Source organism: Mandrillus leucophaeus, unplaced genomic scaffold (genome assembly GCF_000951045.1).
Source record: "Mandrillus leucophaeus isolate KB7577 unplaced genomic scaffold, Mleu.le_1.0 Scaffold733, whole genome shotgun sequence".
NCBI classification, from domain to species: domain Eukaryota; kingdom Metazoa; phylum Chordata; class Mammalia; order Primates; family Cercopithecidae; genus Mandrillus; species Mandrillus leucophaeus.
In genome coordinates, this window is record NW_012107953.1 from 1,504,240 (window position 1) to 1,526,332 (window position 22,093).

General features: G+C 38.7%; 1 protein-coding gene across 1 annotated transcript in view; it reads right to left on the reverse strand.

Annotated features, from left to right (window-relative positions):
* LOC105528799 (F-box/LRR-repeat protein 17-like) overlaps window positions 1–22,093 on the reverse strand; it is a 378,669-nt gene that overhangs the window by 12,857 nt on the left and 343,719 nt on the right. The window contains exon 5 of the mRNA XM_011965687.1: window positions 10,119–10,261. Within this exon, the coding sequence (XP_011821077.1) occupies window positions 10,119–10,261 (143 nt within the window). The remainder of the gene's footprint in view (window positions 1–10,118; window positions 10,262–22,093) is intronic.

The window sequence follows — 22,093 nt, forward strand, 5'->3', positions numbered from 1 at the left end:
CAACTTGCTAAATCTGGGAGTCAGCTGACCACAGAGCATCCATAATGTACGATGCTTCATGCGTGAACCTCATACCGGTAGCCTGGGGTCTTTAATGAAGTGTTTCTCATAAAGAGGAAAGAAATAGTACTCTTGGGACAAAAAAAAAAAAAAAAAAAAATTCATCGAAAAATCCCAAAGTATACAATAAGACAGATACTGAGAATGCAATGAACCTGACAGAGGCAGGCTCATAAATTCATTCAACTTTGTCAAATGCAGTCATTCCATTTCGGAATCTGCAATGATTGGAAGTGCTATGCTCTGTCAATATCACAACAGGCCTGGCTTCATGCTGTCTCTTTTTCATGAAATGTGTGTTGCCTGTTAACACTAGCGCTGCTTCTATTCACTTGAATTAGCACAGTGAGAAAGCAGCAAAGAACTTGGGAGGATGGGGATCACAGAAACGCCTGCAGTGTTAAGTGAGAATTGGGGCTTGCTAACCTGAAGCCTCTAATTAGAGATTAGTGTGACAGGAAGTCCAACAACCAGACTGTCAGAGAGAAAAATTAGTGACATTTTCATTCCCTGTATCATCAAGCTATCCTCCACTGAGAAAGATGTTTCCAAGCTATCCTCCACTGAGAAAGCAAGCTCCAGGTACACAACCATGGGTTGGCCGCTTTAAGGCCACAAACCACTGGCCAGGACTTGGCCACACTCAAATCTATGCATATGTGCATGTGGTGCAGATAAGAACCAGAACATAACGTATGTGGGACACCAGGATGGAGAAAGTTGCTTGGGGGAGTCATCTGTAGTGCTACAAATGATTCAGCAAATGATCAACAATTTGAAAAAAGAAAAACTAGGCCCCAATAAGATAATTAAAGTAGTCACTAAGTGAGTGGTAAGTGCAATGTACTTATGGAACACATCTAGGTATTTCTAAATTAAACTCATGAAGTTAAGCTGAAAAACATAATCGAGGGGGAAAGCTCTCTGAACTAAAAGTGTGTTTTCTTTTGTGCATAATGGCTTTCTCGATTTCAGTTTTTATTTTCTTACATAAAGGATAAGGTAGTGGTAATCAGCAAGTGCACACTTGAGGAAAAAAAGTCTTTCTAAAATTGCCATTTCCATTTTGTAGCATTTACGAATTTGACCTGTTTCCTCAAACAAATTCATGATTAGCAAAAATTTATTCTGCATTAATGTGACCGGTAAATCTGTAGATTCAAAAACCTGAAAATAAGTGCTATTCTTGGTTTTCAGAAGATGAACTGTACATAAATCAGAGCATTGCAGGGCTGGGCTCTGAAGGATGCCAAGTTCAACCATGCAGCAGATGCTGAGCTCATCTGAATGTCCTGATCCCCCCAGGGCTTGCAGCTGCCCTCACAGCTCCCCAGCTATACAGATTTCATATGAAATCCAAGGGGGGACCTTTCTCACTTGTTTATTTATTTTCCTCTGTCTAGGTACTTTTTACAATCCATTAAATTATTAAGAGGCAGTGGAATCTAATGATTTTCAAATTTACTTTTAGCTGTATAATACTTTCACAAACCAAAACTGTAGATTTCAAGTACATAAAGCAATAAGAATGGGGCTGCTCTGGTTGAAGAGAATGCAGATGAGAAACACAGTCCAATCTATCCATCCATCCAGCATGCAATACATATTTATTTAGCAACTAGTGTGTACCAGCCACTGTGATAGGTCCTGGTAATATAACATAGAAGGAGAAACCCACAGATCTTATATTCTAGTAAGGAGAAGGAAAGAGATGAAGGTAGGAAGGGTAAAAATCAACCACTACAACAAGCAAGAGCTAATGTTTATTGCTTGCTTCATAGGAAGAACACCACACAGATTAATTCACTCCACTCTCTCGATGTGAGACAGATGCTATTATTTTCATTTTACAGATGAGGGAATGGTGGCACAGGGAGGCGGTGGGGAACGCAGAGATAGCACCAAAACCGCAGTCTGGTGAAGTGGAAGACAAGAGACAAGCATTCTCTGGCAGGACGGAGTGGTTACCATATGGATGCTGCTGCCAAGAGATGGGGGAAGTGAGAACAGAAAAACGGCCACTGCATTTGGTGACACAGAGGCCACTGCTGACCTTGAAAGAGCAGCATCAGTGGCATGGTGTGGATGGAAATAGTTCATAACAGTTGGCGAGAAAGTAAGGAAAACTGTTCCTAGACAATCCTTTTCAGAAATTAAATAGAATGGCAAGAAAAGAGGCTAGAGGACCACGGCTGAGAGCTGATATAGGATCAAAGTGAGGCTCTTTGTTCAGAAGAAGCATAACCTTGGGTGTCACTTAAAAATAAATAATCAGCAATTTTACAGTACTGTAGCTGCCCATTTGCTTGTCCTCTCCCAAGAGGCTGCAGGCCCCATGGCATAGGGAGTGTATCTTGTTCACTGTTCTTTTCTGACCTATCACCTATCACAGTGACTTGAATATACTAAGTCACTCAATAGATATTTCTTGAAAAAATCAACTATTAATAAAATATATGATAAAAATTGGAGGCAGGAGAGGCTTCGTTTTTCTCTGAAAAATTGCTTGCAAACAGGAACAGGATTTTCTCTAGGCACAGCATAGTAGGCCCTGAAGACCTGCTGCTGCTGGATGGCCAGGCCTGGCATGTGGGCTGAGCCATCACTTCCCCACCTGCAGTAGTCCCTCAGTCACCTGGTCACTGCAGGCTGGTCTTGTTGCTACTTGGCGAAGTCAGGTGATTAAGAGTTCTGGGATCTCATCTGAGCTCTGCTGAGGAATTGCTGCTACCTATTCTATTTTTAAATTCGAAAACTAATATGATCCTACAATCTAATTCTTTCATATAATTACTGAAACCAAATCAAAGCTCCAAGGAGATTATTTACTGCAAAGCAATGACGCTCCAGGGTGCCTTCAGGCAAACTCCAACACAGCAATCTATTCACCCTACAGTATTTGGGGAACAGTAGGCTCTCTCCTTCCCCCTTTTAAAAGCAAATGAACAATTTCACTATCCATCAATCCCATAACAGAGGCCAGCAAAACATAAGTAGCTACTTGTAGCACATTCCCTTAAAAGGTTCTACACAGATGTTGATTTTCCTAAAAAAACAAACCAAACAAATCTCAGCCTGGACATTGACTGGCTGTTTGACTTGGCAGGTCTTCACTCTCTGCTCACAAGAAAGGACTGATTCCTACTGGTTCCACGTTTCTTCTTTCTCTGTAAGTTTGGCTGTAATTTAGTGAGTCCTAATGATTAAAAACAATTCTATTATTTTCAAGAATTGCTGCCTTAGTCTCAGGAGGCCAGTTCTTCTATGAAGATCTAAGCTTGTGAATTTATATTCATGGCTAGACTATTATGAACCTGTTGGACAGGTGATTAATATAGCAGACACAAGATTCCAGAGCAGGTATGTATATATGAATAAATATAATGATAATGCTAATAATAGTTAACATTTATTGAGTGCTTATAGTGTGCCTGACTTTGAGCTAAGATCTTTATCACAATATTTCATTTAATTTTGTAACAACCCTATGGGATAAATGTCATTATCGTCCCCATTTTTCAGTTGGTGAATTTGAGGCTTTTAGAGATTAAGTCACCCAAGGTCCCGGAGAGAGTAAAATGATGGAGGTAGAATTTGAAAACCTAACAGTTTGACACTAGTGCTCAACCTCTTTTATAAAATTCCACATTAGTGTTTATTGGTTTCATATTTAAATACTGGAAAGGACTTATAGTTACCACTTCTTAGAAGTTCAGGTGAACAGGGTTGGAAGAGGAGGAGATGGGAACACTTAACTAAAATGAGGTTGAAAGGTAACCTCTGAATTTCAGCTGATGTGTTTTTCCCTGTTTCAATTACCAAGAATAATCAGGAGAGGGTTGTAAAATGTGTTTTAAAGTGCTCCTATGTGAAAATCACCTGGAGAAACTGTTTCATCAGCAAAAGGAACAAGATGCTGATGCTTCAAGTGAAGGACTGAAGTTCAGATTTTAGAGCCCCAGCTGCACTCTCACCATTTCTCATCCCCTCTTTCTTTTGGGGCCACATGTCATGTGGGCTGTCTGAATAAGGGTTATGTCACCCACAACAGAGGACTGCACAGTCTGATACAGTTAGACCACTCCTGCCTTATTCGAATAGAATGTTTTCTTTTCTTCTTCTTCTTCTTTTTTTTTTAAATTTATTTTCTTTGATACAGCATCAATTTTAAATCTTACATTTTGGCTGTGGGCAACCTGGAAACAGCTGCGCAGACAAGGCAGGGAAGAGGAGAGTCCCTGCAGGTACACGCTTTGTTTCATGGCTGAATTGCTACCAAAACAGTCCTGGACACAGTGTTCTCAAATTATTTTTCTCTGAAACTGATTTTTCCAGTTAGTTCTGTACGTTAGTTACAGAGTCCTATATTATTTTCCCCATAGGGCTTTCCTGCTCATGATTCCTAAACAAGCTGATAAAAACTCCATTTTCTCCACAGGAGTAGTTAAGCTGTTGAGGCTTTCGCTTACCGTAATTATTTCCTGAAACATGCAGTGGTCAATTTTTCCTGAATATTTTTACATTAAATTGGGCACCCAAAACTTGGTCCTAGATATTTTCAGGTGGTAAAGCAGACTCCTGGCTCGAAAGAGCTGATTGGTTTCTATCACTTGCTTTCTGTATTGGCTTCTTATTGATTCGATTTAAGAAAATCTCTCTCCCATTTAAAAATGTAGAACTCCATGTGAAAACTGGGATTTCTTATGTCCTGGAGAATATAGCAACATTTACTAAAAGAAATCACTATTTCACTCCTCAACTAAGAACTTCAGGAATTGGGGCAGGTAAGGAGAACGGTCTTGGCAATGTCAGTTTGATGAGAAATGAATTAATTCGATTATTTTCGTGGTGTGGATCAATAGTAGTCGGCCTCCACAGAGGCCCCTGGCCTGAAGGCAGCTGGATAATCAATAGGCTCACACAGAGGCGGCTCTCCTCTCCAGCAGCCTCTCTCATCTTTTCTGGGCGGGCTCTTCACGCCTGTGTAATTCTAATTTATGTCAACTAGAAATCAAAGAAATTCCAAGAGGCTTTGGTCATAGGACATTAGGGTGGACCTTTCACAATCTATTTATGTCTGTTCCTTAAGTAATGTGGCCCCCACAGCCCTCCAGGCGCCTCTACTGGCCAAGGAGGAAAAAAAACCTCCCAGCAGAAGGGTAGCCATCTGCTCCAGGCCATGGCAGAGGCGTGGGGTTAGGTAAACCGAGGCACACTTTCTCCTCCCCATCTATAACTATGCAGGGACATAAGAACCAAGCATTTTAAGCAAAATGCTTTGCCAAGAGTGGCTCCCTCAATAACGCTCTTTAATGATACCCCAGACGCTGGCATTTTCAAATCAAATGAACAGTGTATAAAATTAGTTCTGCATGAAGTTAAAAAAAAAAATAGAAAGTGAAAGGGAGCTTTTAAAAGCTCCAGCATTTCTCCATCCAACTGCTTTTCACAAGGGTTTGGCATTTGAGAATTGCTACGTTTATGATGTTATTCACTGCTCATAATTCAGGCCTGCGTCTCCAAACTTCTGTATTAACACACACTGCAGAGGTTTCCACCACGACACTTTACCACCGAGGCCTCGCAAACTAGCCAGGCTGCCTCTGGTGAGGGCTGTTTTTTTCTGCCAGTGCCAGGCCATGGTGCCTCCTCCCTTCTCATCAACCTTGTCATCCCAAACATTTTTCATTAACCTTGAACACTGCATTTCCATTTGTCCTACAGCTTTCTCATGATTTTTTTTTTTTTTTGGTCCTTTATAGTTTTGTTCTCCATCCAAACTGCCTTATAAGAAATGAAGAAAATATAATACAATTACAAGAAACAGATCTATAGAGAATCTAGAATTCACTGAAGTCACAAAAACCATTTCTATGACCAAAGCTTCTGTTTATGATTGCGGAAAACAGAGTGAACATACTGCTCTTATTAGAGAGTTCCGTTGATTACGCAAGTATTTTTAACTAAATCACCAAATAAATGTGAGTTAAGTTGATAGGTGATTTCGGGTCAACTCTAATTCCCAAGGTCAAGTAAGCCTTTGAACAGTCTTTAAGAATATAAGCTCACCCCAATTCATCAAAGCCGTCTCACACAGCGTTTTCTTCTCTTGGTTCTTACAATGCACTAAAGTTTAGGAGATTAAGTGGCGTCAGCTTCAAAACCCTCTAACATGCTTATCCATCCAGCAATCAGAAAAGCTACTCAAACAGGGGCTTCTTAATGCACTTCCTGACTTTACAACTGCATGGGGAATGCTGCATTGTTGAATGACTGGAGGACTCCTCCCCAGGAATCACCAATGTTGCAGCCAAACATATTTACTGCAGTTTCGCTTAGCCCTTGTTTGACAATCCAAGTACATGTTGCTTTCGTCTGCAATGAATATGTTTAACTTTTCTCATTTGTTCTCTGCTAACCTCCCAAGAGAGATGGGGGTGGGGGTCGTGGGGGGAAACACTGTTTTCCTACAACAAATACAATGCATTTTGTTATTCTTGCAATTCCTCAAAAGCTGAAATGACGAAAAAAGCATCAGTTTGGTAAAGTATTAAATATAAGTGGCCCTCAATAAACTGACTGTGAAAGAACATGCAACTAGAATGTTCTTTCTCAGAACCACAGGATCACAGAATACCAGTGCAAGGGTACACAGACTTCACAAACCACATCTCTCTCCAGTGCAGGGATCCCACTGATGCCATTCCTGGCCGAGGAATTTACTGAGTAGATGTTGAGGTTCCCTGCGTCCTCCATTGGCGCCACTGGTGTGCAGAAACACAGAGGAAAACTCTAATGGGTTTTATTAGTGGTTAGCAGATTTGGTTAAGGTAGGGAGAAAAGTGACAGGGCCAAATTAATTTTGTTCTTTAATGCTTTGCTGGCACAGATGATCATAGACTGCCAAGAGATGGTGTATCTTCTTCTCCATTCCCTAATCATAGTTTTTCTGTTTCCTGTTTCTATTCTTATTTTTCACCTTTATTTGTCTTGTTACTTTCTGTTTCCCTAAGTACTTGAACAGTCTTATCTTCAACTCACCCTTTTCTCCCACTGCAAATCTTTCTGCATCCCTGCGCTGGAGTAGATGGTTAATAAATTCATTCCAAATACTGAGTGTCCTACGGAGGCATTAGTTTTCCATTGCAGAGGTGTGTAGAAAGTATAATTACTAACATCTTTATATAAAAAATAATCTTAATTTTAAATTTAGTTGAGGAAAAAGCACAAAGGCAAAGCATTCTCTAATTTGAGTTTTTTTTTTTTCCTTTCTTTCTAATTTTCTTTCAAAATTGAATAGGAGGCAATACAATTTTTTTTTTTCTCATTGGGAAATTCCACTATCACAGCACGGGTTAATATAATGATATTGATGATAAGAATAATCAGTAACAGATCATTTTATATATAATACACATTATTCTAAGTGTTTTACATATGTTAACTCATTTACATGCTCATAATTCTACAAGATAAGTACTAGTATCCTCATTTTGCAAATGAGGAAACAAGCACTGAGAGGTTAGTAACTGCCCATGGTGACACAACTAGTAAGTGCAAAACCCAGATCTGAACCTGAACTCTGGCTCTGCAGACTATACCCTTGCTACTAATTTCTTTTCTTTGCTACTCAAATCTTCCTTTGAATCTTGATGGTAACTTAAAATCTGGAGATGGATGGCATCATACAAAATCTGAAAACTGAATAGCTACTTTACATTTCCATCCAACTAAACCAACAAGCAGGCTTTTCTGTGCAAGCCTTTACTTGTGCTTTGTGTGTGGTTTGGAACTGTCTTCCATCCTCACAGAGCCTCTCGTATTTGGCTCTGAGCTGCTTTAAGTCTGAGGAAGCCAGACAGCAAGGCTGGGTCCAGCATCTCCCTGGGCTGTGCTGCAGCAGGCTCTGACCAGACGGCATCATGCTGGAGCCAATGGGTTCTCAGAGTGGCTCTCTGGTTAGAGAAAGGATTCAGAGGCAGCCCAGGGAAAGGGCTAAAACCCTTAGGGATACAGCTAATCTGTACAGTGTCTCTATTTAATTTTGGACTAATTTGCATTTGGGTAGAAAATAACCCATTTCTTAACTAAAAATCAGCAAAATGCTGGTCAGCAAATATGTCGGGAATAATATTCTCCTGTAGTAACTGTAACATACAACTTCTACAGTGTATCTCTGAAGATGGAGCCGATCTTAACCATCTAAAGATTACAGATTAGAAATACGGCAATTTCTGAGAATCGTTGTGGACACATATGCATGAATGCTTACATTTTGGTAGCTTTAGTCAGACAGCATTCACGTGGCAGCTTCTGCTGGAAGCTGAGGAGTTCTGCTGTCATTGATTCCTGTTTCTAGAGCACTCTGCCTATGATGGACCCTTTAACTTGTCTTAAAAGAAGTCATTTTAAAGTGGCAGGGTTAGCAGCAGCATTAGGTTGGTTAGTAGAAAGATTTGTGGGAGACTTGCAAGCCCTGGGTCTCAGTGCTGTTGCTTAGTTACAAAGTAAGTCGCTTCCGGGCTGGGCTGAGAATATATAACAACATTTCTCTAAACATAACTAACTGGCAAAGGTCTACTATAAGCTGGAATTCTAAAGTGTTTGGAGAAAAGAATTAGTCAATTAACAAAAAATGACAAAGGACACAAGGGTTTTGGGCCATACTTCATTTGCCCCCAGATTTGCTACATTTAGAAAATGCATGCCCTTTGAATGGCAAGTCTATTTAGTTTCACATTATTTTGCTAGATTTGTTCCTAATCACCATTTACAAAAGTAGCACACATGTGTAAATTAGTACAAGATGGCGGCACTTTCTGAGCAAGTGTCTGAACTGGACCTTTTCTAAGGAAGCAGTCCCCGTGGCCAGAGAACGCCCCCTGGGTTGTGCCAGTAGCACTGGATACAGACTCCAAAGACCCGGCGTGAAGTCTTGCCAGAGTATCCCTGGGCCACTGACTGGTCTTTCTGAGCCTCCATTTTCTCCACTTCACAATGCAAATAACTATTTCTTAGACTTGTTATAGGAAAAACATGGAATAAATGAAGAAGAAAACATCTGTGGAGTGCCTGGTGTCTAGCGTAGGTTTTTTTTTGGGTTTTTGTTTGTTTGTTTGGGACACGGTCTTGCTCTGTCACCCAGGCTGGGGTAGTGTGGCGCAATCACGGCTCACTGCAACCTCGGCCTCTTGAGCTCAGGGATCCTCCCACCTTAGCTTCCCTAGTAGCTGGGACTACAGGTGTGTGGCATGATGCCTGGCTAATTTTTTTTTTTTTTTTTGGTAGAGACAGAGTGTTTTGCCTTGTTGCCCAGGCTGGTCTCAAACTCCTGGGCTCAAGTGATCCTTCTGCCTTGGCCTCCCAATATGCTGGGATTACAGGTGTCAGTATAGATTTTTATTATCTGTTTTCTCAGTCTTCAAAGGGTCCCACATTAAATGCTGCACCATTTCCTAAACTCATGCTCACATCGCTGGTCAGCTCCACAGGCCTTCCGCCAGGACCTCTGGAATCACTTCTTATCACGTGCTAGGAGTGGCATCTGATGTACGGGGAGATGCAAATTCCCACATACTCCCTCACTGGCCCTTTCTTGTTCCCGAGTGGCCAGAATACATAGATGTTCAGTACCAAAATTACACACTTGTGAAAAACCAATTTGGCACTGTTCTTTCCACCTTTACTGTTGCTGGAAACTTGAAACACAGAATATAATTTTACGGTTAGACCCTGAAAATTGCAGTTTGTCATGTAACCTTTTACATTTTGGTCCATGGACTTATAAATAGGATGCCAAACTCTAAGTTGACTATATATATATGATTACTTTTTCTTTCTGCTTAAGCACAGAATTATTAAGTGGGGAAATGCAAAGATAATCCCAGATTAGTTTACAAAAGCAGGCAAACAATGCATAGCTATAATTGTATATATATACACAATGTATATATAATATAGAATATATGGGGGTGGGGATAGAGAAGGAGAGGATACGACATCAAGCTATTAACTATACTGATATGTAGAAAGCAAACAACTTGATAGTCAACTCTTACTTTATCACATCTCATCAGCCCCAAATATCTCAGAGACTTGCTGCTCTGTGCAATCAGGGTGGCTCCTTGGTCTGTAATTTCCTTACACCATCCAACATCCACAGTCTCTATTGTCATGCTGTACCGCCCAATGGCTATCAGTGCTGCAAGAAGGGACAGAGAGAAAGCATTAACGTTAGCAGTGTAAGGGAGCTCTATCTTATTATGACTATTCATCTCATTTCCTCACTAAATTTGTTCCTGAAATTTTGTGTGTAAATGAATGTTTTACAAACTAAATTAAATTTGAATGCTTTAGGAAAGCTTCCCTATGACAAACCTTTTTGCAAAGTGAATAATCATTCCATAATTTCCCTTTCATTGGACACAACCTTTTATCAGTTTTATTCATTACAAGGTTACCTGTGCTTTCAAACATGCAGCTCTGCAGAAGGAATACATTAAAATGAATTACAGATACAACGTTTAAGAAAACCCAAGTAATAATTTTACCCAAGATAACTTTAATTTTTTTTTTCAAGAAAAACCCATGTAAACACCTTTTTGAGGAGTGTTATACTGCATGTGAATGTCTTTACCAATTGGCATAATTTTTTCCATCTGCTCATGACCTATAAAATGTAAAAGTATAAAATATTTTTCACATTAGTACTTCTTGGGACTGTTAGGAATTAAGAGTACATCATACATACAGCTGATTTTAACTGGTGCCATGCTAGAGTTCAGTGAAGGGAATGCATTTGTTATGGTGAATTTCCTCATCCTATCAGAAGTCTTCCTTCTATTAACATATAAAATGAAGCCTGTCATCTGTAAACCATGAGAGTATCTGTAGTCTTCTTAGCTGTTTAGCATTGTACCACCACTAAAGTGCAGACTCTTATCCCACAATCTATGACGTGCACTACTAATCACTGCAAAGCCCCACAGCCCATTACCCCATCAGAGTGACCAGTTGGTGAATGTGGCTCTTTTCTACCGACTTTGATAGATGTGCCCACCTCTATATTTATGGAGCAGAAAAACAAATTTCAATACTCCAGCACCAGTTTATGGTGCATTGGTTTGTGAATGAAAACCCTGAAAACAGTGCCACAAATATCAAAAAGAAAAGAGAAATGGTTTTCTGATAATTTCCTCCTTCTAAGATAGCATAAGTTGATTTCTGTGACAATAAAGGTGAATGATAGTTCCCAAAATGTGTTGACTAGATGGACAGAGTTAAGCACTCATGTTAACAAATGTTTACTCCTACAGCTCACAGAAGAGAATATTTGGAAAAGTCTTTCTTTGCTAATTACCTCAGTATTTTTTTTTTATTTTTTTACTAGAAAACTCATGTCTGTACATTCCAGTAGGAAAGCACTCCCAAGGAGCCAGATATTTAATGTTTATACAAACAGCAATCATGATCCCAGCATTTCCCAGTGAAAATACAATAGAGAGAATTTTTTTTTTAAGTTCTTTATGTACCAGTTTGTTAATGTTTTCATCTTTGTGCATGCTGTTTTGATATTTAAAGTTTTCCAAGGGATTTGGGGATTTGCCAACTACTAAAAGTTTGCAGAAATGGTCTGAATACTATCTTTGTGTAGAAGGAGCAACATCCCAGGTTAATTTTGGTGTCTCTGACCTAAGAAAATTGTTCTCTCTGGTACCATCATAACTTTCATTGCTTATGATATCCTGAAGACCTGCTAAGAAAAATGAAGTAGGGGATACATAAAATAAATCCCTTTTAATACAAAGTGCTCAAACTATAATTTCCAAAGATGACAAAGCACCACTTGCAGGATGGCCTGAGGTTGGTAGATTTTGTGAAGTTGTTTCATTGAGGTCTGAGGCTAGAACACGAAAGCCCTGTACTATCCAGAAAAGCCCTGACTGTCACAGCCTGCTTTATAAGCAGATAAAGCGTCAATAGCTATTGATTCTGGGTGGTAAAATTACTGATGTTTGGAGGCTTTTCTTCTGACTTAGCACTATTTACTGAAGTTAGAATGAAACTTTATTATTTCTTTTTTTTTTTTTTTTTGAGAGGGAGTCTCGCTCTGTTGCCCAGGCTGGAGTGCAGTGGCTGGATCTCGGCTCACTGCAAGCTCTGCCTCCCGGGTTCACACCATTCTCCTGCCTCAGTCTCGCCAGTAGCTGGGACTACAGGCGCCCGCCACCGCGCCCGGCTAGTTTTTTGTATTTTTTAGTAGAGACGGGGTTTCACTGTGTTAGCCAGGATGAGAAACTTTATTATTTCTCAACTCATTCAATTATTTAATAACCACCTCATGAGCTCTAGAGCATTTTTGCCAACATTTATTGACTACACTCCATGTGCCAGGCCCTTGGCTAAGAATTTCAGGTGCATTATCTAATTTATTACTAACTGCAACCCTGTTAAGTCTTACTGTTATTTCCACTTTAATAATCAGGAAATGGAGTCACAGAGAGATTGAATAACTTTCCTAGTGTCACAAGATAGTAAGTTGGGGAGTGGATTTTAAGTTGGGAGCCAGCTCCCAGCAGAACCATGGAGCAAGGCAACTGGAAGTTCTCACAGGCCATGCCACCAGTGGTGGAACTGCAGTGTGACATGCTGGGCCTATGCTGGTTACTAGGAATATAAGATTCATGGAGCTCAGAGGCCAGGTGAGTGGAGGTGGGGGGTGGGGGTGAGGTGGGGTAGAAATGAGGAACAGCCCAGTAAACAGTCACAATCCAAGGCTCACCCCCTCTCTCTTCCCTTTTCCAACTCCTTACCTTTCAGATCTCAGGTCAAAAGTCAACTTCTCAGAACTGATCACCCTAGCATTTTATTGCTATTGGGAATGTTATTATTTGTTTATTTCTTTGTGGCTCACTCCCTCAGTAGAATGACAGCTCCTATTTACTGCTGTGTGCCCAGCACCCAACACACGCCTCATACAGAGGAGGTTCTTAAAAATATCCATTGAATACAGCAACGACTATAACAAAGGCATGCTAAGGGGGCATAACAGCCCCCTCATGCTTCAGGGAAATGGGGATATGTCAGAAGCCCTCGCAGAACAGTTGAGTTAGGTCTTGAAGGATGAGTAAGGGTTTTCCAGATAAACAAAGAAACAAGGATAGGTATGTTGGGCAAAGGAAACAGCATGTGTGAAAGTAGAGAGATGAGAAAGGACAAGTGAGCTGCAGGTATTCTACGTGGCTGAAGTAAAAACAAGTACAAGAAAGTGGGAAGACTCATTTCAGAGAGATTTATTCAGTGGTTAATGGGGGTGGTATAAGACACACAGAGTAACAAAACCAAGCAGAGTCCTTAATGTCATGAAGTTTATAGTCTAGCAGAAGAGACAGATGTGAAACAAATAAACATAAAAGTAAACATAACTCTAAATTGTGACAAGTGCTCTGAAGGAAATGGACTGACCACTGTAGGATAGAATAACATTTAGCTGGGGGCTTCAGGGAGGGTCTCTCTGATAAAGTTACTCTTAATTCTTCCAACAGGTCTGCAGAACGATAACCATTTCAGAGGTAAGAAAAGAGAGGTTCAATAGCTCACCAAGGCCCAAAATCTAATAAAGTGGCAGAACTGGCGTGCAAACTAAGGCTGGTCGTTTGGCCAGTGCTTATTCTGTTACAGCAGCAGCACTTAGGGTGGGAGTAGGGCCTTGCACATGGTCAGAATGGATCTGGCCTGAGGCAATCTTCTGATTCCAAAATATACAGCACGTAATTTGCCTCTCTTTGACTATATCATGTCCTTGGACAGTTTTTCATTGTTGTTTCACAGGTAGCTATAAAACCTGTAGTGTGGTCTAGTCTCAAGTTCGGTTCTAGCCCTACTACCTAGCAGATATTTGACATCGGGATCACATTTCACTTTTCTGAGTCTCAGCGTCCTTACCTGGACAATGGGGAGGTTGACTGTATGCCCTGTCTACTTCATGAGGTTGGTTTGTGGCTCAAGTGAGATAATAGATGTAAGGGACTTTGCACTACATAAATGTCGTAATTTATTTGATATTTCCCCAATTCATCCTACAGTTGAGTAGTTGCTATAAAATGAAAAGACTTGAAAGAATTTTGAAAAATAAAAAACTCTGGGCAAATGATAGCATTATATAAATACTTAGTCATTATGTCACTGCTAGAGTTCTTGAACTGCCTACTCTCTATCAGTGATCATAAAATTCTAGTCTGCACCTGGGATGATAGGGCTGTAAATGTAATGTATCATTACTACCTTCATTAGAGGCTGTTGACACATTACAATGGTATTTATTGAACCTTGAAAAGGGATAAATTATGCAAGACTAATTCCTAACTCCAATGCAATTTTAATATACTTTTTAATGTGCTAAGTGCAACTAATGAAGAAAGTTAAATTTTAAAAAAGGTACACAAATTAAAAGCTGTAGTTCAGTAACCTGTGTGTTGATGAAGGATATACATTAACCCTCAATAGTCATCCCCATAGGCATACAAATGACAGACAGAGTGATTAAAAAACTTAAGCACACATGCACTTAATTTTGACCAAGAAATTCCATTTCTAGGATTCTACTCAGACAATATACCTCTAATAGTACAAAATTACTTCAATATATACAAGTTTATTTATTGGAGCACTGATTGTAATTGCAAAATAATGGTAACAGCCTAAATATCCATAAATAGGAGAGTGGTCGAATAACTATGCTATATCCACACAACTGAATAATACTATGCCACTCTAAAAACATGAATAAGGAAAATCCCTAGGAATTAATTTGGAATGATTTTCAAATCATTAAGTAAAACAAAAGCAGAGGTCAAAAGAGTTTATATGATGTGCTACCACCCTTCATAAAAGCATAAGGGAATATAATAAAATGCGTATTAATCTGCTCATCTGTGCACAAGTAACAGGAGAAGCATAAACCAGAAACCACAAAATACTGTGTGACTATAAAGGTTGGTAAAAAATAAAGAAGCAGGCATGAGATGTGGGAGTGGGGTTGTGAGGAAGAAGAGCTAGAAGAGATACTTCTTGTAATAGCTCTTTTTATATAACTTCAACTCTCTGAACCATAGCAATGCTTTACACACTTCTCAAAGTAAAAAAAAAATGTGTAAGAATCCAAAGAGGAATACAAACAGTAACAAATGAACTCAAATAAACAGCATAACCCAGATGAATAATACAACTATGGCAAAGGGGATAGGAATTAAAAATGAATTTAAGTCACTTTGGAAACATGATCTTGACTGTATATTACCAGAGGAAAACCAAAAAGAATTGTGAGCAAACAAATACTATACTACAGTAAGTAAATTTATTTGTCACAGGAGTATGAGTTAGGAATTTAGTAACTACTCTGTGTAATCTAGGATTGCAAATAATGACAGCTAGTGTTTTCACTCTTAGAGAAAGAAGTTACAAATAAGAAAATAGGAGAGGCACACACATACACAGATACATAGGTAGCTATAGAAGTAATAAGTATTGTGTATGTGTATTCCTGGATTAGTGTACATATATATATTTCCTAGCTCTTTCTGCTGGGAGGGACTGGGGGCAATGGCACCCTAGCAGCACTCAGATCTTTATTTCCAAATATCATTCTCCAATGAAAGGAATCAGAGCTTTGTACAGAAATGGCTGATTTCAGGAGTGGAGCAGGGAAGGTACAAGATGAGTCTGGAACATCTAGTGATGTCAGAAAAAGAAGAGCTTTTAAAAGAATGGGGGCATTTCAAAAGGACACAGGATCCAATCAGAAGAAGCTGCCAGTGACCAAAGCTGGAACAATCTGAGCATCAAAATAAATAATGATAGTATGGATTATAGTTCATAAAATAAGTATCCACAAGTCCATACTGATACAAATAGTCAGATAAATATAAACATATTAACATCACATGTACTCCCTGATCACTTCTACAATATTATTGCCAAGATGAATAATTTCAATGTACTTATAAGAAAACACCACACAAATCCAAAATGAAAAGCATTCTATGAATTAATTAACTAGCACTCATCAAAAAGGCCAAAGTAATGAAATAAAAAAAAAAAAGGACAAGGAACTGTTGCAAATTGGAGGAAACTAGGATGACATGACAATTAAACACGATGTGGGGTTCTGGGTTGGATCCTGGAAGAGACAAATCAGGAAAAACTAGTTAAATTTAAATAAGACTTGTAGTTCACTTAATTGTTTCATGTTAATTTCATGGCTTTGATAAGTGTATTGTGGTTATAGAGGTTGTTAAAGTTAGAGGTAGCTAGGTGAAGAGTTATATGTAAACTCTACTATTTTTGCAACTTTTCTGTAATTCGAAAATGATTTCAAAACAAGGAGTAAAAAAAGTATGGACAAGCTAACGATAGATAACAAGTGAATGAATTAAGTAGAGGACTAACATTTTCTAAGTGTGACAACATTTTCACAATGGAACATCGGATATATAAATGTGAGGACTAAAAATACATTTCCTCCTCATAGAAGGAAGATTAGTCATACAAGTGCATTAACAAGCGACCTGCATGTGCCACTTTGTCCTTTCCAGTTCTATCTTCTGCTATGGATCTATGTACCTGTAATAAAATCAGAAGAAAAGCCCTAGTGCTTGAAAGAATTAGGGTTAAAATTTAACAGTAGGATTAACATCTTTCATGTAATACTTCGATAAAAGCCATTTGGCAAAGAAATTTCTTGGCACGGTTACAAAGAGATAAATATGAAACGTGCTCTTCTTTGTAGAAGACACAGAAGCTCCAAAAACAAAGAAATGACACTTTCAGAATCATTTATTGCGTTGATGGTCCCTGCGAAGGCTCCCTCCACCCCGCAGGGACTACAGGGATGATTCCTAACTCAGGCTGCTCAGGAGAATCACAGGTGCCTATTCAAAGTACAGATACCTGAGTCCCACCCCTGGAGAATCTGATTCAGGAGAAGCTATAAAAGTTTCTGTGATCCTGATGTGCAGCTAGGACTGAGAACCACTGAAAGAGAATAACCTACAGCTTGGGCAAAGTCAGTCAAGTGAAAACAAAAGAGCTTCCTTTTAAGGATATAAATAGCTAATGTGTTCTGACACTTTAAAACAATTTGGTCTCTCAAACGGTAGTTACTTTTGTATATAATCCAATACTTTTAAATCTCTTTACTTCTAATTTATGTCCTTTCCATCCACTTTTGTGCATTATTATATTCTTCCTATTTTCTATAGTAAACTGCGCACTGACCACACTCTAAAACATTTTTTCAAGATCGTTCTTTTTTTGCAACATTTTGTAAACATTTTCCTTTTCTTCATTGTACTTATTTTATATTTCTAATGTAGCGCTTACCAGAATTTGTTTCCTGTTAAAATTATTTGTCAACATGTCTGTCTTCCCCATTAGATTGTAAAATCTTTGAAGCAGTGAATACACAGTGTGTTTTATCTAGGACCTCTGAATGTCTGAAAATCAAGTGTCACTCATTTTTCATAGTTTTAATTAACTTTCTGGAAGCATAACTAACTGTAGAAAGTTGTACATGTCTGAAGGTACACCTTGATGAATTTTAGCAAAGTTCACACAGCTGTGTGACAGTTTCTAGGCTGAAAAATAGAGCAACTCCAGCACGCCTGCGGTCTTTCATCCCCACTTCAGTCACTTCTATTCTACCAACAAGGATAATCATGATCTTGACTTCCAATCACACACATTACCATTCCTGTTTTGAACTTGATATAGAGTCAAACACCAAACATTCTTCTGGGTTTTTAGCTGCCCATTACGCATGTGAGATCCATCCACGTTGTTATGTATACTGGTAGTGTTGTTCATTTCTCAATGCTGTATAATATTTCATTCTGCTGATAGACATCTGGGTGGATTCCACCTTGGGGCTATTACAGATAATGCTGCTGTGAACATTCGCATACATGTCTTTGTGTGGACATATGTTTTCATTTCACTTGGGTAATTACCTATGAGTGGAATTTGTGGGTCACATGGTAAGTGTATGTTTAACTTTATAAAAAACTGCTCAAGTGTTTTCCCAAAGTGGCTGTACCATTTCACATTGCCACCAGTATGTATGCAAGGTTCCAGTTTCCCTTGCATTCTTGGTACTTGATAATGTGTCTCTCTTGGATTACAGCCGTTCCAGTGAGTAGGTAGTAGTACCTTCTAGTGGGTTTTAATTTCCATTTCCCTAAAGATTAATGGTATTGTATTACCTTTATCATGGTGTCATACTTTAAAATAATTCTAGCAGAGCGCCTCTACCCTTGTAATACTTAGTAGATATCTATTAAATTGAATTAATGATGGGAAGGCACATAATTTTTCTGTTATTAGACTACAGCAAAGAATAGCTTTCTAAACACCAGATAATTTCCCATGTAATCTGAAGACATGAAGCTTAAGTAAATTCAGGGAAAAATAAGGTTATAGAAAATGATGCAAATGCTCAATTGTTTGTGAAAATTTCAAAGATGGTGGAGTATTTTTTATTTAGAAACTTTGAATCTCTGAAAATCAAGTGGAAAAATACAAATAATAAAAATGATTGCCCATCAACGGTGGATAACATTAGAGACTAAAAATTTGAATTGTGCTAGCATTTTCAAGCAGCTGCATGCAGGGGCATTCGTTTTATATAACTCTGCTTATTGAATTCAGAATAGCAACACTCAGGTATTGTCTGACTCACAAAGGGAGCAAGCTGGCTGTGGCCCCTGACCTTTCTGGGTAGAGGCTCTCCTGCCCTGTAACTCCTGAAACAGTAATGCAAGACTTATTTATAGGTTGCATCTGCTTTCCTTCCTATGAGATGAACAAGTTGGTGAAAAAGTCAGTTCAAGTGAAGAATTTTTTAAACAAATGTGTTTTAAGCATCAGCAGCAAGGATAAGCATTTACCCATTGTCCCTTATTTATTTTTATTTTGAAAACAGAAAGACACAAATTTGATTGAGTATGTAGAAATGATTCCTATTATGTGACTTCCAAAAATGTCATAAACAAGGGGCATATTTAGAACCTATATTTAACAGGAACCTGATCCACTGCTCTGGTTTTCAGTGGTGCTGTATTTGGTGGGAACCAACCCTTTGAGTAGAATGTTAGGTTCCCCTGACAATCCCCTATTAAATTTTAAAATTAAAGATGAGGAAGAAAAAGAACCTTACAACTCTAACATTAGCTGAGAACCTAAAGTCCCTGGTTCAATGATTCTTTTTTATTCCAGCCTGCATAAATACATATATTACTCATCAAAGAATTATGCATCCTTTTCAAAATCCTGACATTACATTAGATTTCCTCACTTGATGAGAAATGAATTCTGAGTTTAAATATGTTAGTTTGCAGAGACAGAAAAGTACATTAGTGTCTCTGTCATATATCTGCCTTGTCCAGCTCTCTAAACTGAGTTTTTCAGATCACTGTAAAGACAGAGTATCAGTTTTAAGCAGGTCTCAGATTAAAAAAAAATTGAAGCTGGGCATGGCGGTTCATGCCTGCAATCCCTGTACTTTGGGGGGCCAAGGCAGGCAGATTGCTTGAGGCCCGTAGTTCGAGACCAGCCTGGGCAACATGGCAAAACTTCGTCTCTCCAAAAAATAAAAAAGAAATAAGCTGGGTATGGTGATGTACACCTGTGGTCCCAACTATTGGGGAGGCTGAGGCAGGAGGATTGCTTGGGCCTGGGACGTGGAGGTTGCATTGAGCCAAGATCACGCCACTATACTCCAGCCTAGGAGACAGAGCGAGACCTTGTCTTAAGAAAAAAAAAAAAATTGTCTGACCTAGTGTTCATCAGAGTAGGATGTGATTTCAGTGAACGCCACTTAAAAGACATCAAGGTTGGTGAAAACACACATGTTGTCAGACTGACCAATAAACATTGTGAAAGTATTCTGATAGTGAAGCAAAGGAAACTGGAGGAAAAGGGAAGAACATGGGGGATAATGGCAGAGTGAATAGATTATCTTTTCTTTTATTCGACAAATACAAATTGAGTACCCACTGTGTGTCAGGTGAATGTTTCAGTGGTTGGGGATAAAAAGATCAAATTCCTGGTCTTGGGGAGCTTGTATTCTGGATACAAATAAATAAGTAGAATATATACTTTGTCAGATGGCAATAATTCTTTGGAGAAAAATAAAGCAGGGACCAGGATGAGAGTGTTGAGGTTTTAATGAAGTCTGCTAGAGAAGGCCTCCCAAAGAAAGTGACATTTGACCAAAACCTGAAGTGCTGGGGTAGTAAGCCATAAAAATATCTGCGGGAAAGGTTTTCCATGCAGAGAAAACCCAGTGCCAAGGCCATGAGGTAGGAAGACTGCTGGCTTGTTCCAAAACGATGGAGTGCCATTAAGATGAGATCAGGGAGTTAATGGAAAAGAGGGTGGAAAAATAACCTCGTAGGCCATTTTAAACAATATTGGCTTTCACTCTAAATAAAACGGGAATTGACCGAAATATTTGGGGCACAGGAGTGATATAATTTAAGTTAAAATTTCAACGAATTGCTCCAGCTTCTGGATTGAGAACAGACTGTAAGGAGGTAAGAACAGAAGCAGGAAGACCAATAAGGAGGCCATTGCAATTATCCAAGCAAGAAGTGATAATGGATTGGCCTAGGGCTGCATAATAGAGATGGAGAGAAGGGGTTGAATTTTGAATTGATTTTAAAGATAGGACCAACAGCATATGCTCATAGATTGAATGTGGAGTGAGAAAAAGAGGACTCAAGGATGTAAAAAGAAAAAAAAAATTTCTTGGCTCTTAGATTTTGAAGGAAATTTCTTACATGGAATTTTACATAGTTGCTCTTTGTGTCCTTGTATGTCTAAGTGTCCTTGGATTGGTAGGAATACACTGATTTCTTCTACTGGATGTAAACTCCACTGAGGGGGCAAAGACCACTCTTATTAATCTTTGCATCATCATTGTCTAGGTGAGTCTTTCTTATTATTCAATATCTATTTGTTTAAATAGAGATACTGTTTAACTTACAATGGGGTTATGTCCCAATAAACCCATCGTAAGTTTAAAATATCATAAGTTGAAAGTGCATCTAATATACCCAACCTACAGAACATCATAACTTAGCCTAGCCCATCTTAAATGTGCTCAGACACTTACATCAGCCTACAGTTGGGCAAAATCATCTAACACAAAGCCCATTTTATAATAAAGTTATTGAATATCTCATATAATTTATTGAATACTATACTGAAAGAAAAAAACAAAATGATTGGTTGAGAACTCTAAGTACCATCTCTACTGAATGTGTATTGCTTTGACACCATCATAAAATTGAAAAATCATAACTCAAACTAACGTAAGCTAGGGACTGTGTATGTGTACATATTAGTTATCACAATTATAAGCACTTAGGGGAAAAATCAGAAAGGGGTCTTGTTCATTGGTCTAGAGTTCACACTTATTCTTTTATTCGAAAAGTATTTATTGAGTAGCTACAAATATGTCAATCACTGTGATGACTGTGTCACTGAAATGTCTTTGCTAGGGGGAGATTACAGGTAATACATATTTTTCCTTACATGTTTGTGTATTTAAAATTTTTCAACATTATGCATGCTTTATTTTTACAAAGTAAAAAGAAAAACATTTTTAAAAGGCTTCTACTGAATAGATCACTTAATTTTCCCAGAGTAAAACTAAGAACTTGACATTTCCTACAGTGAGTTTTCTCTCTAATTCAGTGCTCCCCAAGGCAAACAAACCTATTTACTGGTGCCAAAATCCAACACCTAAAATCATGTAAAATTATGTGGGGGAAAAAAGTATACAGCTATTTACAAACTAAAACTAAACATGGAAGATGTAGCACAATTGTTTCTCCCTAACTGCAACCAGTACAGTTGGAACTCAGAGGCAGTTGTCTGGAATGTGGATTAGCGTAGATATTTGCAGTGATTTTTGCTATGGGCATTTCTTCCATAAGAAAGACAAAGGAAATAAAAACATGAAATTCAAAACATT